This window comes from Lampetra planeri, chromosome 15 (assembly GCF_965212315.1).
Source record: "Lampetra planeri chromosome 15, kcLamPlan1.2.h2, whole genome shotgun sequence".
Taxonomy (NCBI): domain Eukaryota; kingdom Metazoa; phylum Chordata; class Hyperoartia; order Petromyzontiformes; family Petromyzontidae; genus Lampetra; species Lampetra planeri.
The window spans coordinates 12,680,716-12,699,031 of record NC_136121.1 but is presented as its reverse complement, the minus strand read 5'-3'; the positions used below and the strand labels follow the sequence as shown (position 1 = coordinate 12,699,031).

General features: G+C 51.4%; 1 protein-coding gene across 1 annotated transcript; it reads right to left on the bottom strand.

Annotated features, from left to right (window-relative positions):
* Positions 1 to 8: 8 nt before the first annotated feature.
* On the bottom strand, positions 9 to 16,722 carry PGM2 (phosphoglucomutase 2). The gene is made up of 14 exons (XM_078601115.1): positions 16,540 to 16,722; positions 11,709 to 11,876; positions 11,021 to 11,127; positions 10,384 to 10,468; positions 9,764 to 9,847; positions 9,060 to 9,253; positions 8,365 to 8,554; positions 6,283 to 6,380; positions 5,013 to 5,199; positions 4,214 to 4,307; positions 3,944 to 4,073; positions 2,867 to 3,098; positions 2,324 to 2,457; positions 9 to 1,333 (listed from the first exon to the last, which is right to left on the bottom strand). The coding sequence occupies exons 1-14, from the start codon at positions 16,603 to 16,605 to the stop codon at positions 1,231 to 1,233; spliced, it is 1,872 nt and encodes a 623-aa protein (XP_078457241.1). The 5' UTR covers positions 16,606 to 16,722; the 3' UTR covers positions 9 to 1,230.
* Between the last annotated feature and the right edge of the window lie 1,594 nt (positions 16,723 to 18,316).

The following is an 18,316-nucleotide window of genomic DNA, read 5'->3' as shown; positions in this document are numbered from 1 at the left end:
CAAGCATATTCAGTAAGCGATATATTTTTTTTATTTTTCTTAACACATCTTCGACATGACCCCCAAATGGCAGTTTACAAATGAAGACGACGTCAACAGGCGATCAAATCTGATGGAGTTCAGAGGAAACCGGTTAAGACTTCTCAAAATGGCTCAAATTGGTCACAAAACCAGGTGCTGCCACAAAAGAACGCTGCAACATCGCAGCTGTTTTTTTTTATTACCATAAACGATATTCTAATGCTATTTTAACCAGGTGGCTCTTCTCCATATAAGCCAGTGCACATTTGTTTAAATTAATGCGACATCTGCGTTTTAACTTGCTTTACACTGCAAGCCACCACCTTAGTGAAAGAGTGGGGTGAAATTAGTTGAAATTGACGATTTGTAATGAAGCTAGTCATGGACACATCGTACATAACGTTACATTAAAACAAATTTAAACCATGTCGGTGGTTTCAAGGTGCAAACGTGAAACGCACCACCCACTTGCCTCCAGTGAACAACTGTTGGTGTGCGGTGTGCACATGGCTCAACAAAACGAAAAACCCAAGAGCGCAAGACTTGGGAGTGCGCTCGACACGCGCGCAGCAAAACGTTACGTGAACAAGAGCTTGCAGTGAAGTAAACACAAATCGACGTAAAATAGTTGTTCATCTCGTGACCAACTGGACCAGTGGCTGACCAGAATACCGATGTTGATGCAGACTAAGCTGCTAATCGTGTACTGTGAACTGCTTTATTATATATACCTCTTTCAAATAAACACAAACTCGAGTTAAAGATAAATTAAATAAAAATGGCATATATGCCACGTAAAGCGCAATGTCCATGCACAAATGCTGTGGAGTCTTTGGAGGGCTTACGCCACCTAACTACTCACCCTGTTTTGTAGAAATGATACGTGCGGTTTCTCAATTTACTGAAAAACCAGACAACTTAGTCGCTGCACCTTAAGCTTTAAACTTAAAAAGCTAAGATAAGACTTGGGATTAACGTCAGCTTGATTGCAGTGCCTCTTTTAAACAGACGCTGCCACTACGAAAAGCCCAAGGTGCTTACTGCATTACAGTACGTAATTCAATCTTGGGAAATAAACTGAACAACAAAAATGTGCTTTGCAAGCGAGCGTGCCAAACTGCGACACCGGCAAGCATGTGTCAATGCTTTCTGGAATTGGGAGGACAGGAGGAAGTGGTGGTCGTGGTGGAAACGGCAGTCGCGTGCCTCTCACGCCGCACGTCGAATCAAACCGTTCTTCTCTGGCTGGAAGAAGTTCTCCACCATGGCTTCTATCAAGTCATCCAGCTCTTTGGCCAGACCAACCGTGTCTCTGCAAAACAAAAGTTTCACCCATGACACAACAACAACAATAATATGACTGCGTGGGGTTTTTGTAGGTTGCGCCATATATCGCTCTCTGGTGCGCTGTATTGTTCTGTTGCTGAAGAAGCTCCCAGCGCGTGCAGCGAAACGTCGGACACCATGCTCAAACAACACGCGGTTCAACCCAAAACCGCATCAAGACAGAAATACATCACACAATAAAACCAAAACGAACATAGCCCTTTTTAAAATTCTCAACTGACGTGATGCCAGCACGATGAGAACACAATGCCCATTCGAGATGATTTTGCATTTAAAAAAAATGACTTTACATTATATCCGTGCAACCCCCTCCACTCCATCTCGTCCCTCCCCTGCCCTTTCATGACCCCACGTGCCGCCCTCTGTCACGGTTATTCCTCGGCCCTTGCACGCCCCTGCCATCGAACTCGCTCAATTTCCGTTACGGCTTTGTAAACTATGTTTAGTGCTCGAGAAAAAGAAGATTACGTTAGGATGCCATTATGCACAAACTACAGCCCATGGGCAAAAAAGCTTGCACGGATGAAATCCATTAATGGGAAAATACCGGTAACGTCACCTAGTAGTATTTCTGCCGAACAAAACAATGGCTCCTGCTGAGGCTACATGAGAAAGTTGTCAATGAAGAGGGTCTGTGTAGGAGGAGGAAGCCACCATGAAAGTAGCAAACACTGGGGCAGCACCATGCCTGCTAACCCTTCCCATTAATGCTCCCACCCCATTCTGTCATCAAAAGCAAAACTTAGCACTTCTCTTATTTTCACCTGACTAAAATTGTACAAAGCGATATGACCGTTCGAAAATCGTTATGCAGTATAAAGGATTACAAATCGGATTACAAATTGGAAGCCTGTTGCTCGAGTCAGTCGGACTTGCAAGCGCACGGTTACGCGTGCGCTGTGCATTCGGCAAGCCGAGTGCGTGTGTGTGTGCGTGTGTGTGCGCGAGCGGTCACCTCTTGCCGGGCGTAGCGCACATCTCGGCATAGTACTTGATCTTGGGCTCCGTGCCGCTCGTGCGCATCGTTGCCACGCAGCCGTTGGCAAAGGTGAACGTGATCATCTGGCTGCTGCTGCTGCTTGGCAACAGCTGTGCAACAACAACAACAACGCGGTGGCACAATCCAAGCAACAAGTTTTAACGAGAGTATTATACGGTCCCTTTGCCAAACCCCGCTGTTGGATGAAGGCCTTTCCATGCTGCCGTCAGTCTTGAGGTTTGTTGGTCGGTGCAAGGCGGGGAGCATACGAGTCGAGTACTGTACAGTAATGGATCCTGCTTCGCTGCCCCCTGCTGCCACACAGCCTGTCGCACCCGGTTACGCGTGGCGGCCAAACACCCAAGCGCTATCCCCACTTAGTCTCCGAGATCCGACCACATCGGGACAACATTCTGAGAGTTTGGTCACAGGGTCGGGGGGGGGGGGGGAAATCCCCCCGCCGTTTGCATCGCGAGCAGCAGGCGTCCGGTGGAGCGGTGAAGCGCGTGCGAGGCTTACGGCGCGCTTGTCGGCCTGGGCGCTGTCGTGGCCCGTGGTGAGGTCCCGCACGTGGGCGATCTCGTAGGGCCCGCAGCGCGTGGGGTACGCCGCCCGGCCGCTACCGCCGCCGCCGCTCGCGCCGTCTTGCTCCTCCGCGCCTGCCCGGTTGCGAAGGCGCTCAAACATGCGCACGATGGTGGGTGGCTCGTGGCAGATGAAGTAGGAGGTGCGCGAGATGTGGTAGCCGTACCTGCACGCGGCGTAGAGAACGCGTTCGGGGTGGCCGAGGGCTCGGACCGACGAGTAGTAATTCTACGAGTTGCACTTCGATGTAAAAAAAAAAGACTCAACAAATAAATGCTCAAAAATTCAAGTGTGGAAGAGAGAGCAATTCGATATAGAGCCCGACACAGAAAAACCACACTTGGATTACAATCAGCTGGATTCAGGCCTCCCAACGTTGTATCAGCCATGGGGTCATCTTTTTGCTGAACTTCATCCAGCTGATCAGCATGGGTTGAAGGTGGGACTCAGGACTGGTTCAAATATCACTCTCTGCCGGTGTTAGCTATGGCTTCAGGTAACATAGCACAGTGGATGAATCGCTGTGCCACCGCTTCCTCCGACCGCTTTACAGTTTATTCTAGTCAGTGAGCCTGTCCTGGATAAATAGTTACATTTAACCCGTTGTCCAGAATGAAGGTACAATATGTACATTTGTGCATTGAAGAAAACACAGCATATATTCACACAAGTATATAATTATAGATCACTACGTATTGAAAAAGAATACTTGTGACATTAGCTAAGTATGTATTATATTGAACTTATTTCACACTGTACGTAGCCAACCGTGCTAATCGGAGGTGTGGGGGAAGGACAACAAAATAAACACAAAAAGCAGTTCAAGAAATTCGTTATAGCTCAAGTGGCTTCCTAATGTCAGAAGGAAGAACGTTCCAGACGGCCGCAGAAGCGCATCTGAAAGTGTGCAATGCGGTGACCGTCTTTGTTCCATGGCTAGCCAAGATGACCGCAGTTCGCATGATGATGATTTATGTTGATGGTTTATGGGTGCAAAAGTGGCAGGCATACTCCTCGTAGATGAGGGTGAGCTGCTTGGTAAGCGTTAGCTTCTTGGTGGCGAGGTGAATCGCCATCTCGGCAGCAACAGCCGCCGCGCTCACGCCGTCCTTGTCGAGAACGGTGGTGCCGCACATGAACCCTGCGCTCACACACGGCGATCGCTCCCGTCATCACGGAACCTCCTGACCGACTTGTCTCGCTCCGCCACCAGACGGCAGAGAGGCCTCGCGAGCAGCGCAGCTGACGAGGAGAAACGCGAGAGCGGCGACGTAGGCTTACCGATGGCCTCCTCGAAGGCAAACAGCACGGTCTTGCCTTGGTCCATGAGCTCTTTGGCACGGTTGCCCATCCACTTAAAGCCGGTTAGTGTCTCCTGAGGCCGGGATGGGTGCAGAGGACAAGTGTGGGAGCAGTGAAGAGCAGCAAGTTGAAAGACGCTCAGCGTTGATCCAACAATAAATTGGGAAGATAATTGCAATGCGCAAGGGCATGTCTTCATGATGTTCATTTATGCAATTTTGGGATACGATGTAAATAGGCCCCATGACCAAATCCCCCAGCATGCACCGATCTTGTCAGCTTCAGGTGGCTAAAGAGCATTAAAGACTGGGTAGTGCTTGGATGGGTGACCACCTTGCAACGCTCACAGCTTTCAACCACCCACACTGACCAGCGCGCTCAAGTATGATCACATAACCTCCACTACAAACAGTGTATGGTGGGAGGTAAACCTTTATAAGCGGTGGACTGACAATCGGTGTGTGTACATGTACACACGTATTAAGGCCTGGGTTTGAGTCTGTAGGACAGTGTTCTTCCTTGCAAGGCCCGCGGGCCACTGGCGGCCCCTTTAGTGCGGCTCATGACGTGCGGCCCCCGACAAAACACAACGTGTGAAAACACCCGAATCATCATCGTGCTGTCAAACCCCAATGGTTTCATCTGGGTGGCGGCCCTCACACTGACGTCTTACCGGCGAAAGTGACCTCTGAAAATGAGTGAAGAACACTGCTGTATGGTGTGGTCTGTGTGCGTTGGGGTGCGCGTGCGCTGGGGCGCGCGTGCCACTTAGACCTGCCTCGAAGTGGAACCCCTCTTTGTGGGCGATGGCTCGCAAGATCTTGGAGGAGACGGTGCTGGAGAGCATGGAGATGCGGTCCAGGGGAGTGCGAGTGCCTGGGGGCGAGCGCTCCTTCCAACAGTAGAAGAGCCACCACCCGAGCAGCGCTCCCACCTCATTGCCCGTGAACACCTTCCAGTCCCCACTGGGGCACAACGAGACAACGGCGATGACTGCCACACGAGGCCCACCAATCGCCACTAAAGCGGCGGCGATGTCACCACCGCGCTTGTGCCAGGCAAAGTACGCTTTGAGGCGACGTGAAAAGTGTTGTCGAAAGCTCGGAAAGACCGAGGTGCTGGGGGTTAACCGGCCACAACGGTTGTCATGCACACGGCTGGCGCGGACACGCACGCGCCTCTACCAAGGACAAAGTTGGTGCAGAAAGACAAACACGTACATGTGCACTTCCAAACACACCGCTTTACATGCAGGAACGCACAGTCACATAGCACGATGTTGAACAGAGGATGGAATGAATGGAAGCAAAGGTGAGAGGCCTTTAACCATGAGTGGGATTTCTCAGGTTGACAACAACGTCGTATTAGAATTGGGTGAAAAGGAAAACCTTATGCCTAGATGCAATGCTTGAATTATTTAACGTTAATAAGAATTATGCTTTTCGAATACTGTATAACTTGTGCTGTCTGCGATGTTAGCCATGTGAAGTGAAGAGTAAGCATGACACTCGTGAAGCTCAAAAACAAAACACAAATGAAAGAGATGAGGCGTTAAGTCAGCGTGAAAATACACAAAACAAAAACGTGAGACGAAAATATTACTTACTCACTGTTGGGAGGACAAAGAGATGAGGAGAAAGAGAACAAGAGAAAGATAACAGTCAGAATACAGACTCTGCAGGCCTCCTACAGCTACTCTCAGCTACAAGCAGCTACAAGCAGCTACAGGCAGCTACGGGAAGCTACGGGCAGTATGTACGGTCGACTCGCACCGTATGCAGCCAACTGTGCCAAGCGGAAGTGCGGCAGGGGTCCAGTGCCCGTTGTGTTTATGGCAGGATAGCCGCCTCAAATCAGTACCTGGTGTGGTGTGTTAACTTCACCACTGGAGAGACAAAGGTGGCCAGGTGTGGTGCTGGTCACCCACCCCCTTGTGTGCCACAGTGCCGGACTTCATAGGTGCTACTCGCTAACAGCACTTGCCCCAACAGTGTGTTAAGGCTATCCGGAGGGGATCTTTGTCTTTACGAGTGAAGTGCTCAACTCACGCGTCCTGCCGCTCGGCCACGGCCAGACGGTCCGCGTCAGGGTCGTTTGCGAGGATCACTCGCGCCCCCTCTCGCTCCGCCAGCTTTATCGCCAAATTCTGATAAAAATCAAAACGCCAACGAAACGTACGCAAGCAAAGAAAATAAATCTGAGATTTCAATGTAGAACACCAATGTAAAGTATATGTACGTATGAATGCACGCATTTCCAAAAACATAACGCGAACACGTACATCTGCAATTGAATCAGTGTGTTTCAAAGTAAATAGTCAATCGACCAACACTATTATTTGGGCTTCCAATGTTTATGCTGGCAGGAAATTGTAAATTGTCAAGATCATTCGCAAGTGCCGGGAGTGCCGTTCATCCAGGCTCCTAGTCAGACCTCCGCTGCCACCCTACAAGTGCTTCCTCATCAGCGAATAAAAACATTACTATCCAGGCCCTGGCTTATACTGGTAGGAACCTCCTGGTTACACCAGCCCACAGGGGATTATTGTGTCTGTCCGTCCGTCGTGCAGGGAGGGGCTGGGTGGGGAGGGAGGGGATGGTGGGGAGGGGCTGGGTGAGGCTGGGTGGGGAGGGGAGAGTGGGGAGGGGCTGGGTGACCGAGCAACCCAACGTTCCTACCAGCTCCCTCCGCAGGAGGAATGTGTTTTTCTCACAAGGGTTCACAAGGGTGCATTGTGGAAGCGGTATTATTTGCTTCCATGGTAGGGAACCCCGGGGGTGGTACGTGGTACTAAAAGTCACAGCCTGGTGTGATGTGTCCCGGATAGTTTGAGGACCAGATGAGATCAAGTATTTTTATTCTTTGGGTCTTTCGGTAAAGCCACGTAGATTGAAAAAAGAATCAAAATAATTGGTGCTACTCGCCCGAAAGACCCAAAGAATATGAATTCCTACAGTCACGAAAGCTTTAAGTCTAGAATTAAGTTTTCTTTTTTACTTTAATTCTGCTTAATTGCATATATCTTATTTGTCTCATAACTGTGATTGCATCTCCAATTAGCACGGTTGGCTACGTGCAGTGCGAAAGAAGTTCAACATACATACATTGCTCGTGTTAATGTTCGGTTCGTGGCACTTCGTCTGTGCTCTCCAGTTGGCCAGGGTGCCCAATCCTGGCCAGCTGGCTTAAAACAAAAAAACCTAACAAAGAAAGCACGGCTCACGGCTCACGGCGCACGGCTCACGGCGCACGGCGCACGGCTCACGGCTCACGGCTCACGGCTCACGGCTCACGGCTCACGGCTCACGGCTCACGGCTCACGGCTCACGGCTCACGGCTCACGGCTCACGGCTCACGGCTCACGGCTCACGGCTCACGGCGCACGGCGCACGGCGCACGGCTCACGGCTCACGGCTCACGGCTCACGGCGCACGGCGCACGGCTCACGGCTCACGGCTCACGGCTCACGGCTCACGGCGCACGGCGCACGGCTCACGGCGCACGGCTCACGGCGCACGGCGCACGGCTCACGGCGCACGGCGCACGGCGCACGGCTCACGGCTCACGGCTCACGGCGCACGGCTCACGGCGCACGGCGCACGGCTCACGGCGCACGGCGCACGGCGCACGGCGCACGGCTCACGGCTCACGGCTCACGGCTCACGGCTCACGGCTCACGGCGCACGGCTCACGGCGCACGGCGCACGGCGCACGGCGCACGGCGCACGGCGCACGGCTCACGGCTCACGGCTCACGGCGCACGGCGCACGGCTCACGGCTCACGGCTCACGGCTCACGGCGCACGGCGCACGGCTCACGGCTCACGGCGCACGGCGCACGGCGCACGGCGCACGGCTCACGGCGCACGGCTCACGGCTCACGGCTCACGGCGCACGGCGCACGGCTCACGGCTCACGGCGCACGGCGCACGGCTCACGGCTCACGGCTCACGGCTCACGGCGCACGGCTCACGGCTCACGGCTCACGGCGCACGGCGCACGGCTCACGGCTCACGGCGCACGGCGCACGGCTCACGGCTCACGGCGCACGGCTCACGGCTCACGGCTGCGTGCGGGCGCCCCTCGCACTCGGGAAGCGTCCCCGGCGGCGTCAACAAAGGCACCGCGTACCAGCACGCCTTTGCCCTCCTCCGGGTTGGGGTACTTGACGGTGGGAAACTCGGGATCGGGGTCCTTCTGCTCGGCCACGGCGATGGGCGGCGCGAGGCCGAAGGCGGCGAACGACGACTGCACGAAGTCGTGGCCCACGCCGTGCACGGACGTGTGCACGAACTTGAGGGGCGAGCACTCGTTCTGCTCCCTGCCCGGCAAAGAAAGGAGCAGCTCAGCTTTCCCGACGGTTCACTTAACGCAAACAAACCAAAAAAGTGGTTCGTAAAAGTCGCAAATGACTTTGGGCACTGCCGCTTTGTCGATTGCCGTCGGAGTGCGCGAGGGTTATTCCGCCGCAATGCTGAGTTCACCTGCGGCGGACAGCACAACCAGCTGGGAGCGGCGGCGAACAGGCCGCCGTGCGTGTCACTCGAGGGTTTAGTAGAAGGCTCAAGAGGACATGGCAGAAACCGCGCTTCAGCTGGGCAAGCGACATCAAAGAACGGACCCGAGAAGGAACAGCAGCAGGGCACGGAAGAAACGCAGAACAAACAAAACGTCGAGGCATCGCTACGTCGACGCAGCACGAGTGGGGGGCACGTGTGCCCCAACCGTCGCGAAGACGCATATAAGAAGCACAAGATGCGTTTCCTTATTGATCTCATGCTAAGCAGACCATATTATTTAAATGACACGGCACTAAAGAACGGCACCTGTGAAAGCAGAGTTTGCGCAAGTCGCTGAAGTAGTCGCGATTGATGTCGGCAAATGGGTCCTTGCAGAGGGGGCTGGTGTCAGCCAGGGCTTCCAACCACGACCCCTCCCAGGGCTCCAGGTTCTCCTGAATGGCCCGTGCGATGCCCGTGTCGTGCGGCGAGATGATTTGGGCACCGTTGCTCCAGTACACCTGCCCAATGACGACCGGCGTCAAGGGGGGAAAACAACAACCATCCACGTGGGCTTGCCAAACTGGCACTGCTGGGTGAGGGCATCCCCGACACCACACATAGGGCGTGGGGGTTTGTTTGGCCAGACTTCACCAAGCTGGTCAATGAGGGTCAGTGAAGGAGAGGCCACGACCGGTTCGGATGTCGCCCGCCGCTGATTTTAGCTCTGACCAAGAACTTAACTCGGGTCACCGAGCTCATAGAACCATAATATTTATTTATATACAGCTTACCGCTCCACCTCAAAGCTGAGTAATCATCGCAAAATAACAATTTAAATCGTTCCAAATACCGTGGAAACGTAAAAACGTAAAGACGGGTCACTCGGAGCCAGTCGTTCTTCCTGTAAACACGGGGCTCAATGAAGACGTTTTCAAGTTTCAATGCCGAGCTGCAGAGTAAACACCGCCGAGCAATAAAACACATTGCCACTTTAAAACACCCTACAACAGCGTAATTACAGCGCTTGCCTTGTAGCCATTGTCTTGCTTGGGGTTGTGGGAGGCGGTGACCATGATGCCGGCAGACAGACCAAGGTGCACCACCGTGTACGGCTGGACGCGTTCACACGAGTGCGCACAGGAACAAACAAAATCTATTCAACATCGTACGTTTTAACATTAACCTGTCTGATGTAACCCTCTCTCTTTAGGAAATGCTCTAGGCCAGGGGCCATTGTTTTCGACTTCGGTAAACAAATCTCAAGAGCCGTGATGCATGTGAACACGAGACAATGGTCCTTGATAACATCACGAAGCAGTCCTGACAGAGCCACAGGTTGCCAAGCCCCGCTCTAGGTGGATATTGTGCCGCCTATTGGTGAAAATGAATTATGACATTTCGTTGAACAGTCGTGAGAAACATGAACTCGACTCGTAATACGGTAACGGTGCCGGCGGTGCTAACGTAGCATGCGTAAAGCAAAACATATCCAAGAATAAAAACAATATCGTACGAATCATTAACCTCACAAGCACTGAAAAGACATCGGCACACAAGGTTCAAATCGGGATACGTAATCCATGTGGGGGCAGCGTTAACAGCCTGCTGCGAACGGTCGAGTGTTTGTGTCACACCAAATGGAACGCACCACAAATGGGGTTGGTGAAATCTGAGAGAACAGGTAGACGGGGACTCCCTGGCTCAAAAACACCACCGCTGCCAGCCGGGAAAACCTGCCAGAGTCACGGACACAACCGCAGCAACATCTTGGGCTCAATCGTTTCCACGCCTCCCTCAAAACTCACTTCATTTCCCTGAGCTCACCCCACGGCTCATTGATCTCCCCCCTTATAACACCTACCGCCGTTCCTGCTCCCTCTTCATATTCTCTCTCCGTGGCCACCACTCACTCACAATCTGTCTCCATGGCAACCACTCATTCACAATCTGTCTCCATGGCAACCACTCATTCACAATTTGTCTCCATGGCAACCACTCATTCACAATCTCTCTCCATGGCAACCACTCACTCACAATCTGTCTCCATGGCCACCACTCATTCACAATCTGTCTCCATGGCAACCACTCATTCACAATGGGGGAAGGACAACGAACTAAACACAGAAAGCAATTCCAAAGAAATTAGTTTTCAATCTGTATGGTTTAAAAGTGCATAGCTCCAGTGGCTTCCTAACATTGGAAGGAAGAGCGTTCCAGATGGCCGCAGAAGCGCATCTGAAAGCGCGCGATGCGGTGACACGCACCACACACGCATGTGATCGCACCTCTTGCTACTGGAATTGCTGAGTGGATCAGCACGAGCATCGTGGCCGATCACCACTCCTTTCTGCTTGAGATCCGGACACATCTTTTCCAAGTAGCGCATAAATCCCTGGGGAGGGGAGGCGGGTGGAGACAAAGACATTCGTAATTAAAACTTTTATTGTCGGAAAATACACCGCTGGATGAGCAGCACCTACCCACGCCGTGGGTCATTGGAGCAAATTTCACCACCGCTCGTCTATGCGCGTTTGTGAAGAGGGAAACATAGAAGTGGGAACACAGAGGTAGAGTACAACAGCTATTTGCTGCACTGCCCTCTACTGCCTTCTACATAGCCCCACAGTCCCACGACAAACTGCATGTGTAGTGGAAATGAGTGGAGACCCAGTCTTCACTGGAGGCAACACGTGCAGGGGAAAACTGGAGGAACCGGAGAAAAATCCACGTGACCACGGGGATAACGTGCAAACTCCAAATATACAGGTATAAATTTGGAGTTTGCAGTAATAATAACGCAGACGCCTTTTAATTGTTATGGCACGATTATTTTTACTCGGAATCAAGGGTCATCGCCGCACTGGCAAAAACACAGACACACACACACTGCACCAGGACACACCAACAGACAACATCCAGCCATGTGGCTACATGAACACCCACGTGGGGGCGGGTAGCGGGGGGGGGGGGCACCTGCGTGGTCTGAATGACGGTGAGGTCGTTCATGCACGAGCTTCCCGCTCCCATGGCGGCACGCAGCCCTGCCGTGCCAAACTCCATACGGCTGCCCAGCCTCTCCCGCAGTTCCGACAGCGCTCCATCCTCCAGCAGCTTCTCCACCGTTGCTCTCGTCTTCTCGTTCTGCACAAAACAAAATACGCGCGCTCATCAGCGCCTTCCAGAGCAGGGCCCGGATGTTGGCCAGGACGGTGATATGCCCATAGCATTTTTTTAATGCCCTTCCCATAAATAGGGAAGGATATTAAATAAATGGCATTCAAAATTAAACGACACCTTTCACACATTGGGTTTTCAGAGAGGAGGACGCCCCTGCCATGCATAGTCCCATGGGATGTTGGCTATCAACAACAAGGCAACTCCTATGACTAATTGGGAATGGGACGCAAGCGTAGGATTGATCACCCTGTCGCTGGCCGCCTTTGGGGAGGGTGTATAGTGTGAAAGGCTGAAACACCCTCGGAACCAAAGGTACACTACTGACGATGCGCTCCCCAAATTTCACCAGGCTCACTGTTCATGAACTCTTGGAAGTGCTTGCACAAAGGATAGTAACATCTCATCCTGTGTTCTTGGAATCAACAGCATTAGACTCTGTTTATCCACTGCCGGATGAAGGATTTGACCATGGCATCGCCACGCCTCGCGGTCTCGTGCTTTTAGCAGCTATCTCACTCCCGCACATGAACGGATACCATTGCTCCATCTCCGCGATTGTCTTCCCCTTCCCCGTACGTACTCTCCCCCGTCGCCTGCCACTCCGTCAGCCGTGTCGTCTGTCCGCCTTCGGCCATCATCCATTCCTGCGGTGGTGTCCTGACCACGTCAGCGGAGCTCGAACAAGAAATATTCTGCTTTCCCATTGAATTGCGAAACGAATTTGAGGGGTTTCTTTTTTTACTTAAATTACATTTCCAAATACTATATTAACAATAGTGCACGACTGTTTAGGAGTTATTATGTACGTTGAACTTCTTTTGCACTGCACGTAGCCAACCGTCCAAGATCAGAGACGCGATGATATTAAAGGGGGCCTTCCAAAGCAGTTCCTGTCATGGGCCGCACACACCACCAGAACACCCTTAGCACACAAACCAACTAGAAACTACTCCTATCAATGCCCTATGTGAAAAAAATAACCAAACTGCGGAATCGACAGCACACTTTTACCTCAGCGATAATGGGATGGGCGTGAATGCACTGTGCGCACGAAAGCAGCTTATTTGGAAATGTCCTCTGGGAAACAGAAATATTTGCAAGCAAACCCATTATGGATGCTGGGGGGGGGGGATGGGCGGAAACCATATTTACTCAGAGCTGCATTTGCAATACCATACGCCAGCGTGCGTCAATGTTTTAACAAGAAACCATCGCGTACTGTATACGCCCCTCTGACGGACACACTGTGCTTCATGAAGCTGAGTTTTAATGAAGGCAAAGTCGGTGCAAATGCGTCTTTCTCCGCTGCGTCAACACTCCCTCAAGAACATCGTCAAACCCTCTGAGGCCGGGCACAGGCTCCTGCAACCAAAATGCAACCGTCGTGCAATTGGAAAGGATGCCGTTTCCTGGCAGACACGGAAGGAGATTCATCCGAATTGAGGTGTGAAAGGACTGAGCGACTGCGGTAAAGACGAGAGCCGCATTACATCTCGTGTCTGTTGGTGGGGGTGGCCCATTGCTAAAAAAAAAACCCAACACTGTCCATGAACCCACATAAAGTTAGGCATGTGCCAAATGGAGATGGCTACGGTATATAGTATTACGGTTTCATCACCATCAGGGCCACAGATCGGCATTACTGTTGTACTCGAGCAAAACCCGGCAGATGGTTCCATCGAGCACCACGCTATGTGCTACCAGCAAACAGCTTGCTCCTTGTTATTAGTTTTGTCGTAAAATCGGTAACCGCGTGACACAAAAAAACCAGTTACCAGTTTGCCGCAAGTACTGAAATGCCTCGAGCAACAACACATCTTGCTCAGAAACGTAAGGGAAGCTGCCCTGGAATATGGTGAGCACACTGGACTTAGAACTCAGAGGTCACCGGTTCGATTCCATCTCCTGGCCCGGCAGTTTAAACTGTGGTGTAGGTTTCTGATACCACCCCCCTCCTCCCCTACCTCTTTGTCAACCCAACACCACAGTTGGTCACTCTGCAGGTCACGTGTAGTCACGTAAAGTGTTGGTAGTCCACCTTCCTTCAAGATTTCTGGTCAGAATTGAAAAGAAAACCAAATGCCCTCTCAAGCTTGCTTTAGTGGAGGCCCCTTTTGCCAGCAGTGGCGTGATGAGCAGACAAGAGAGCAATTGCAGAGTTTCACCTCTGAGAAACTGTATTCATCACTCAAATCACACTTGCACAAAATCATATTTCATCATTCCATCTTCCCCGATGGATTTCCCCTTCCATTACTTGGCTGCCACTCCATCCTTATTCTTGACGAACTGCCTTTTCAATGTACAATTTATAAATTGAGATGCATGGGACATAACAGTGAGATGTTTATTTCTGCCTTTCTTTAATGAAGGAAATACATTGTTAAGCACAGTAAAAACAGTGCCATTCTTTAGAAGCGTTCGAATATTTCCATCCCACTGTGGCAAAAAATCAACAATTATGCACTGTGCATTGATTTACGGTGACTATTTTAGCAATGGCTTTGAAGCACCAAGGCATCATGCCCACAACGAGTGTGTGTATGCTCGTAAGACCATATGAATGAGCTTATTCAGGCCACAAAAGTCTCTCACAGCAAACAGGTCATTTGCTCTCTGTGTGTAAATTTGGAAATTCTGCCTTTGTGTTACAAAGCAGCAGAAAATTAATTTATTTGAGATTTATTGCAGATTATGAGTTGAAAATTTTTAGATTAAGTTTTAGGTAAAAAAGAATTAATGATCTATACAGATTAATAAAAATGCTGAACTGTTATTTATTTAAATAACTAGACTATTAAGGTGTAATTTTAAGTGATCCACCAACACTAGCCTCCAAAGCACTGTACCACAAGCGTGTGATATCAAGGCTGGTTACTAAGTAACCGTAGGCGGTGGTGTTAAACTCTCAACAACAGCCACCTTTCATCACTAAGTGGCAGTGATGTCACCACAGCGCTTGTACCAGGCTAGGTGCACTTTGAGGCTGCAACGTGAAGTGTGGAAGGTTCGCTGCTGGCAGGAGGTCACGGGGCAGAGCCAGTGCTATTGGTTGACTGAGATGACCGGCAGATGCATCAGCTGTGCCCCCCACTGTGCCACCTCGCTGCGTTTTATCCGCCCGGCGCTCCGCTCGTCGTTGTGAGCGTCGCTCCTCTCTGCTCGGTAGCGTCCTTCATAAGCCTCCTCATCATGACACCACAGGTACCGGGTTCTTCGGCAAGTCCACTCAGCCGCGCATCCTCCTGCACAGCATCATCTCACATCTCTTGTCAACCGCGTTTTGCGTCCATTTAGCCCTCTCTATCTGGCCAAAGAGAAGCTGAATGGGCTACTGTGCATGAACGAACCAAGATCATACCTGTCAACCCCTTATCAGTGCCTACCTTATGACTACTTTACACTACTATACACTACACTATATACCAGAGGTGTGGACTCGAGTCATGTGACTTGGACTCGAGTCAGACTCGAGTCATGAATTTGATGACTTGCGACTCGACTTGGACTTGCATAACAATGACTTTGTCCCACCTATGAGATGTGGACTCGAGTCATGTGACTTGGACTCGAGTCAGACTCGAGTCATGAATTTGATGACTTGCGACTCGACTTGGACTTGCATAACAATGACTTTGTCCCACCTCTGCTATATACACTACTATACACTACACTATGCACTACACTCTACATTTCACTCCACTATAACATTTGTTCGTATTGAGACGTCTACGAGAATACGGGTAAACAGTACGAACTGACAGGTATGCTACAAATGTTCTTGCTGTTTTTCCACACCTGATGATGATTGCTTGTGTTGCAGTCGAAACGTCGTGAGAATTTAATTATTTTATATTTTTTTATTGTTTCCCTTCTACGTGACTTTACCGAAAGAACCAAGAATATGAATAAGTATGCTACAAAACACTACAATACAGAGTGCTTCAATTTTTTTTAAACACTTATATGGGACTATCGTTTTTACCGATGGGAGGTTCCACCGATGGGAGGTTCCACCTTTGGGGGGTCCCACCTTTGGGGGATTCCACCTTTGGGGGGTCCCACCGTTTGGGGGGTCCCATCTTTGGGGGGTACCACCGAAGGGAGGTCCCACCTTTGGGGGGTCCCACCTTTGGGGGGTCCCACCTTTGGGGGGTCTCACCGTTTGGGGAGTTCCACCTTTGGGGGGTTCCACTGATGGGAGGTTCCACCGATGGGGGGTCCCACCTTTGGGGGGTTTCCACCTTTGGGGTGTTCCACCGTTGGGGGGGTCCCACCGATGGGAGGTTTCCACCTTTGGGGGGTTCCACCGTTTGGGGAGTCCCACCGATGGGAGGTCCCACCTTTGGGGGTTCCCCCGGTTCCACCTTTGGCCCCACGTTGGGCTTCGCGGTTGTAACCCTTGGACCAACGTCCCAGGTGCGCCGGGTCGGCCCGCCTGTAGAGGTCACGGCAAAGGTGAGAACCCGTCGCCCTGTTCGTCAACACTTAGTGGAGAAGAGACGCCGACACCGTGACAGACCCCAATCGAGCGCTTCGCCACCGCCGCCCCCTACCTCCCATCTCCCGCTCCGGCCACGGCATCGCCCACGCACCCCCCGCGCCCGATAGTTGTTACACCACGCACCTTGTCCCAGCGGAGCCACTGGCGCGCCGCAGCCTCCTCCGTCACCGCCGCCGGCTCGTCAGACATCTCGACACACGCGGCAGTTGTTCACCGCAAAGACTTCACCGCTTTGATTCAATTAAAGGGAGCGGATGATGAGGAAGAGGAAGAATCGAGAATGGTGACAACCCCCAAAATCGCGATTATATTCCGTAGCTTGGATACGTGCGGCGGGCGGGCGGAGGGGGCGGGGCACCGGCCGCGTCCCGCCCTCGCTCATTGGTCGAGCGTCGAAGCTCGTGGTTGGGTGAGGGGGCGGCGCGTGGGCCAATGGGAGGGTGAGGCGGCGCCTATCAAGCGTACGGAATTAAACGCACGTGGCTCGCTCGTGTTTTAAAGGGGGCGTGTCCGTGTTGGCAGAGTTTTGGGGTTGGGTTGTTGGTGGTGGCGATTGGTGGTTAGTAGTGGTGGTGATTGGTGGTGGTGGTGGTGGTTGTTAGTGGTGGTGATTGGTGGTGGTAGTGGTTAGTAGTGGTGGTGGTTGCTGCTGGTGGTGTTTGTTAGTGGTGGTGATTGGTGGTTAGTAGTGGCGGTGGTTATTGGTGGTGGTTAATAGTGGTGGTTGTTGCTGGTGGTGGTGGTTGTTAGTGGTGGTTGTTAGTAGTGGTGGTTAGTAGTGGTGGTGGTGATTAGTAGTGGTGGTGGTGGTTAGTAGTGGTGGTTGTTAGTGGTGGTTAGTCGTGGTGATGGCTGCTGCTGCTGGTTGTTAGTAGTGGTGGTTGTTAGTGGTGGTTAGTCGTGGTGATGGCTGCTGCTGCTGGTGGTGGTTGTTAGTAGTGGTGGTTGTTAGTGGTGGTGATTGGTGGTGGTGGTTAGTAGTGGTGGTGGTTGCTGGTGGTTGTTAGTAGTGGTGGTGGTGGATTTCTGGTGGTGGTTGATTGGTGGTTGTTGTTAGTAGTGGTGTTGGTCGATGGTGGTTGGTTAACAGTTGGTGGCGGTTGTTAGTAGTGGTGGTGGTTGGTTGGTGGTGGTTGTTAGTAGTTGTAGTTGGTGGTAGTGGTTGTTGTTGATGCGATTTGACACGTGTATGATGTGTTTTCAAATAATCTCAATGAAACGTCCATTGAGATTAGTTTTCTGCTAGAAATGTCCACGACAAACCACTTCGTTGAGCTATCATTTGTGGCCAGGTGGCTTCTGAAATATAAGTTAACTAGGGGTTGTTTGGGGGCCTCCAGGCCTTCAGCCAGGAAAGCCACAAAAACATTTGCACACGAACGACGCAAACACCCAATGCTCCGTTGTGAAATTTTAAAATGAAACATGTTTGAATTGCATTATGTTTATAATTAGATAATTTGATTTCGTCATTCAAAGCTTATATAATTTTATATCTGGAAGGCTTCATTGAAAACGACATTTCGTGTGAATTTTCTCTCGTCGTTAAGTAGATGGCCTTGCTGGGGGTTCGGTTCGATGCGGACTTTCACCTGGTTGGGATTGCGGGATCGAGATAAGGCGACAGAGTTGCTGGCCGTACGAGAAGACCGCCGTCTGCAGATCGATTCCAACGTGTTGGGGATGTGCAAAGGGCAAGAGTTACACACAGAAGGGGCAACAGCAGAAAACCCACGTGAGGCTGTAACAGTAAAGTGTAGTGTATAATGTAGTGTAGTAGTGCATAGTGGTGTCGTGAATAGTAACGTGAGGCTGTAACAGTATAGCGGAGTGTATAGTAGTGTATAATGTAGTGTAGAGTGTAGTGTAGTCGTGTATAGTGGTGTCGTGAATAGTAACG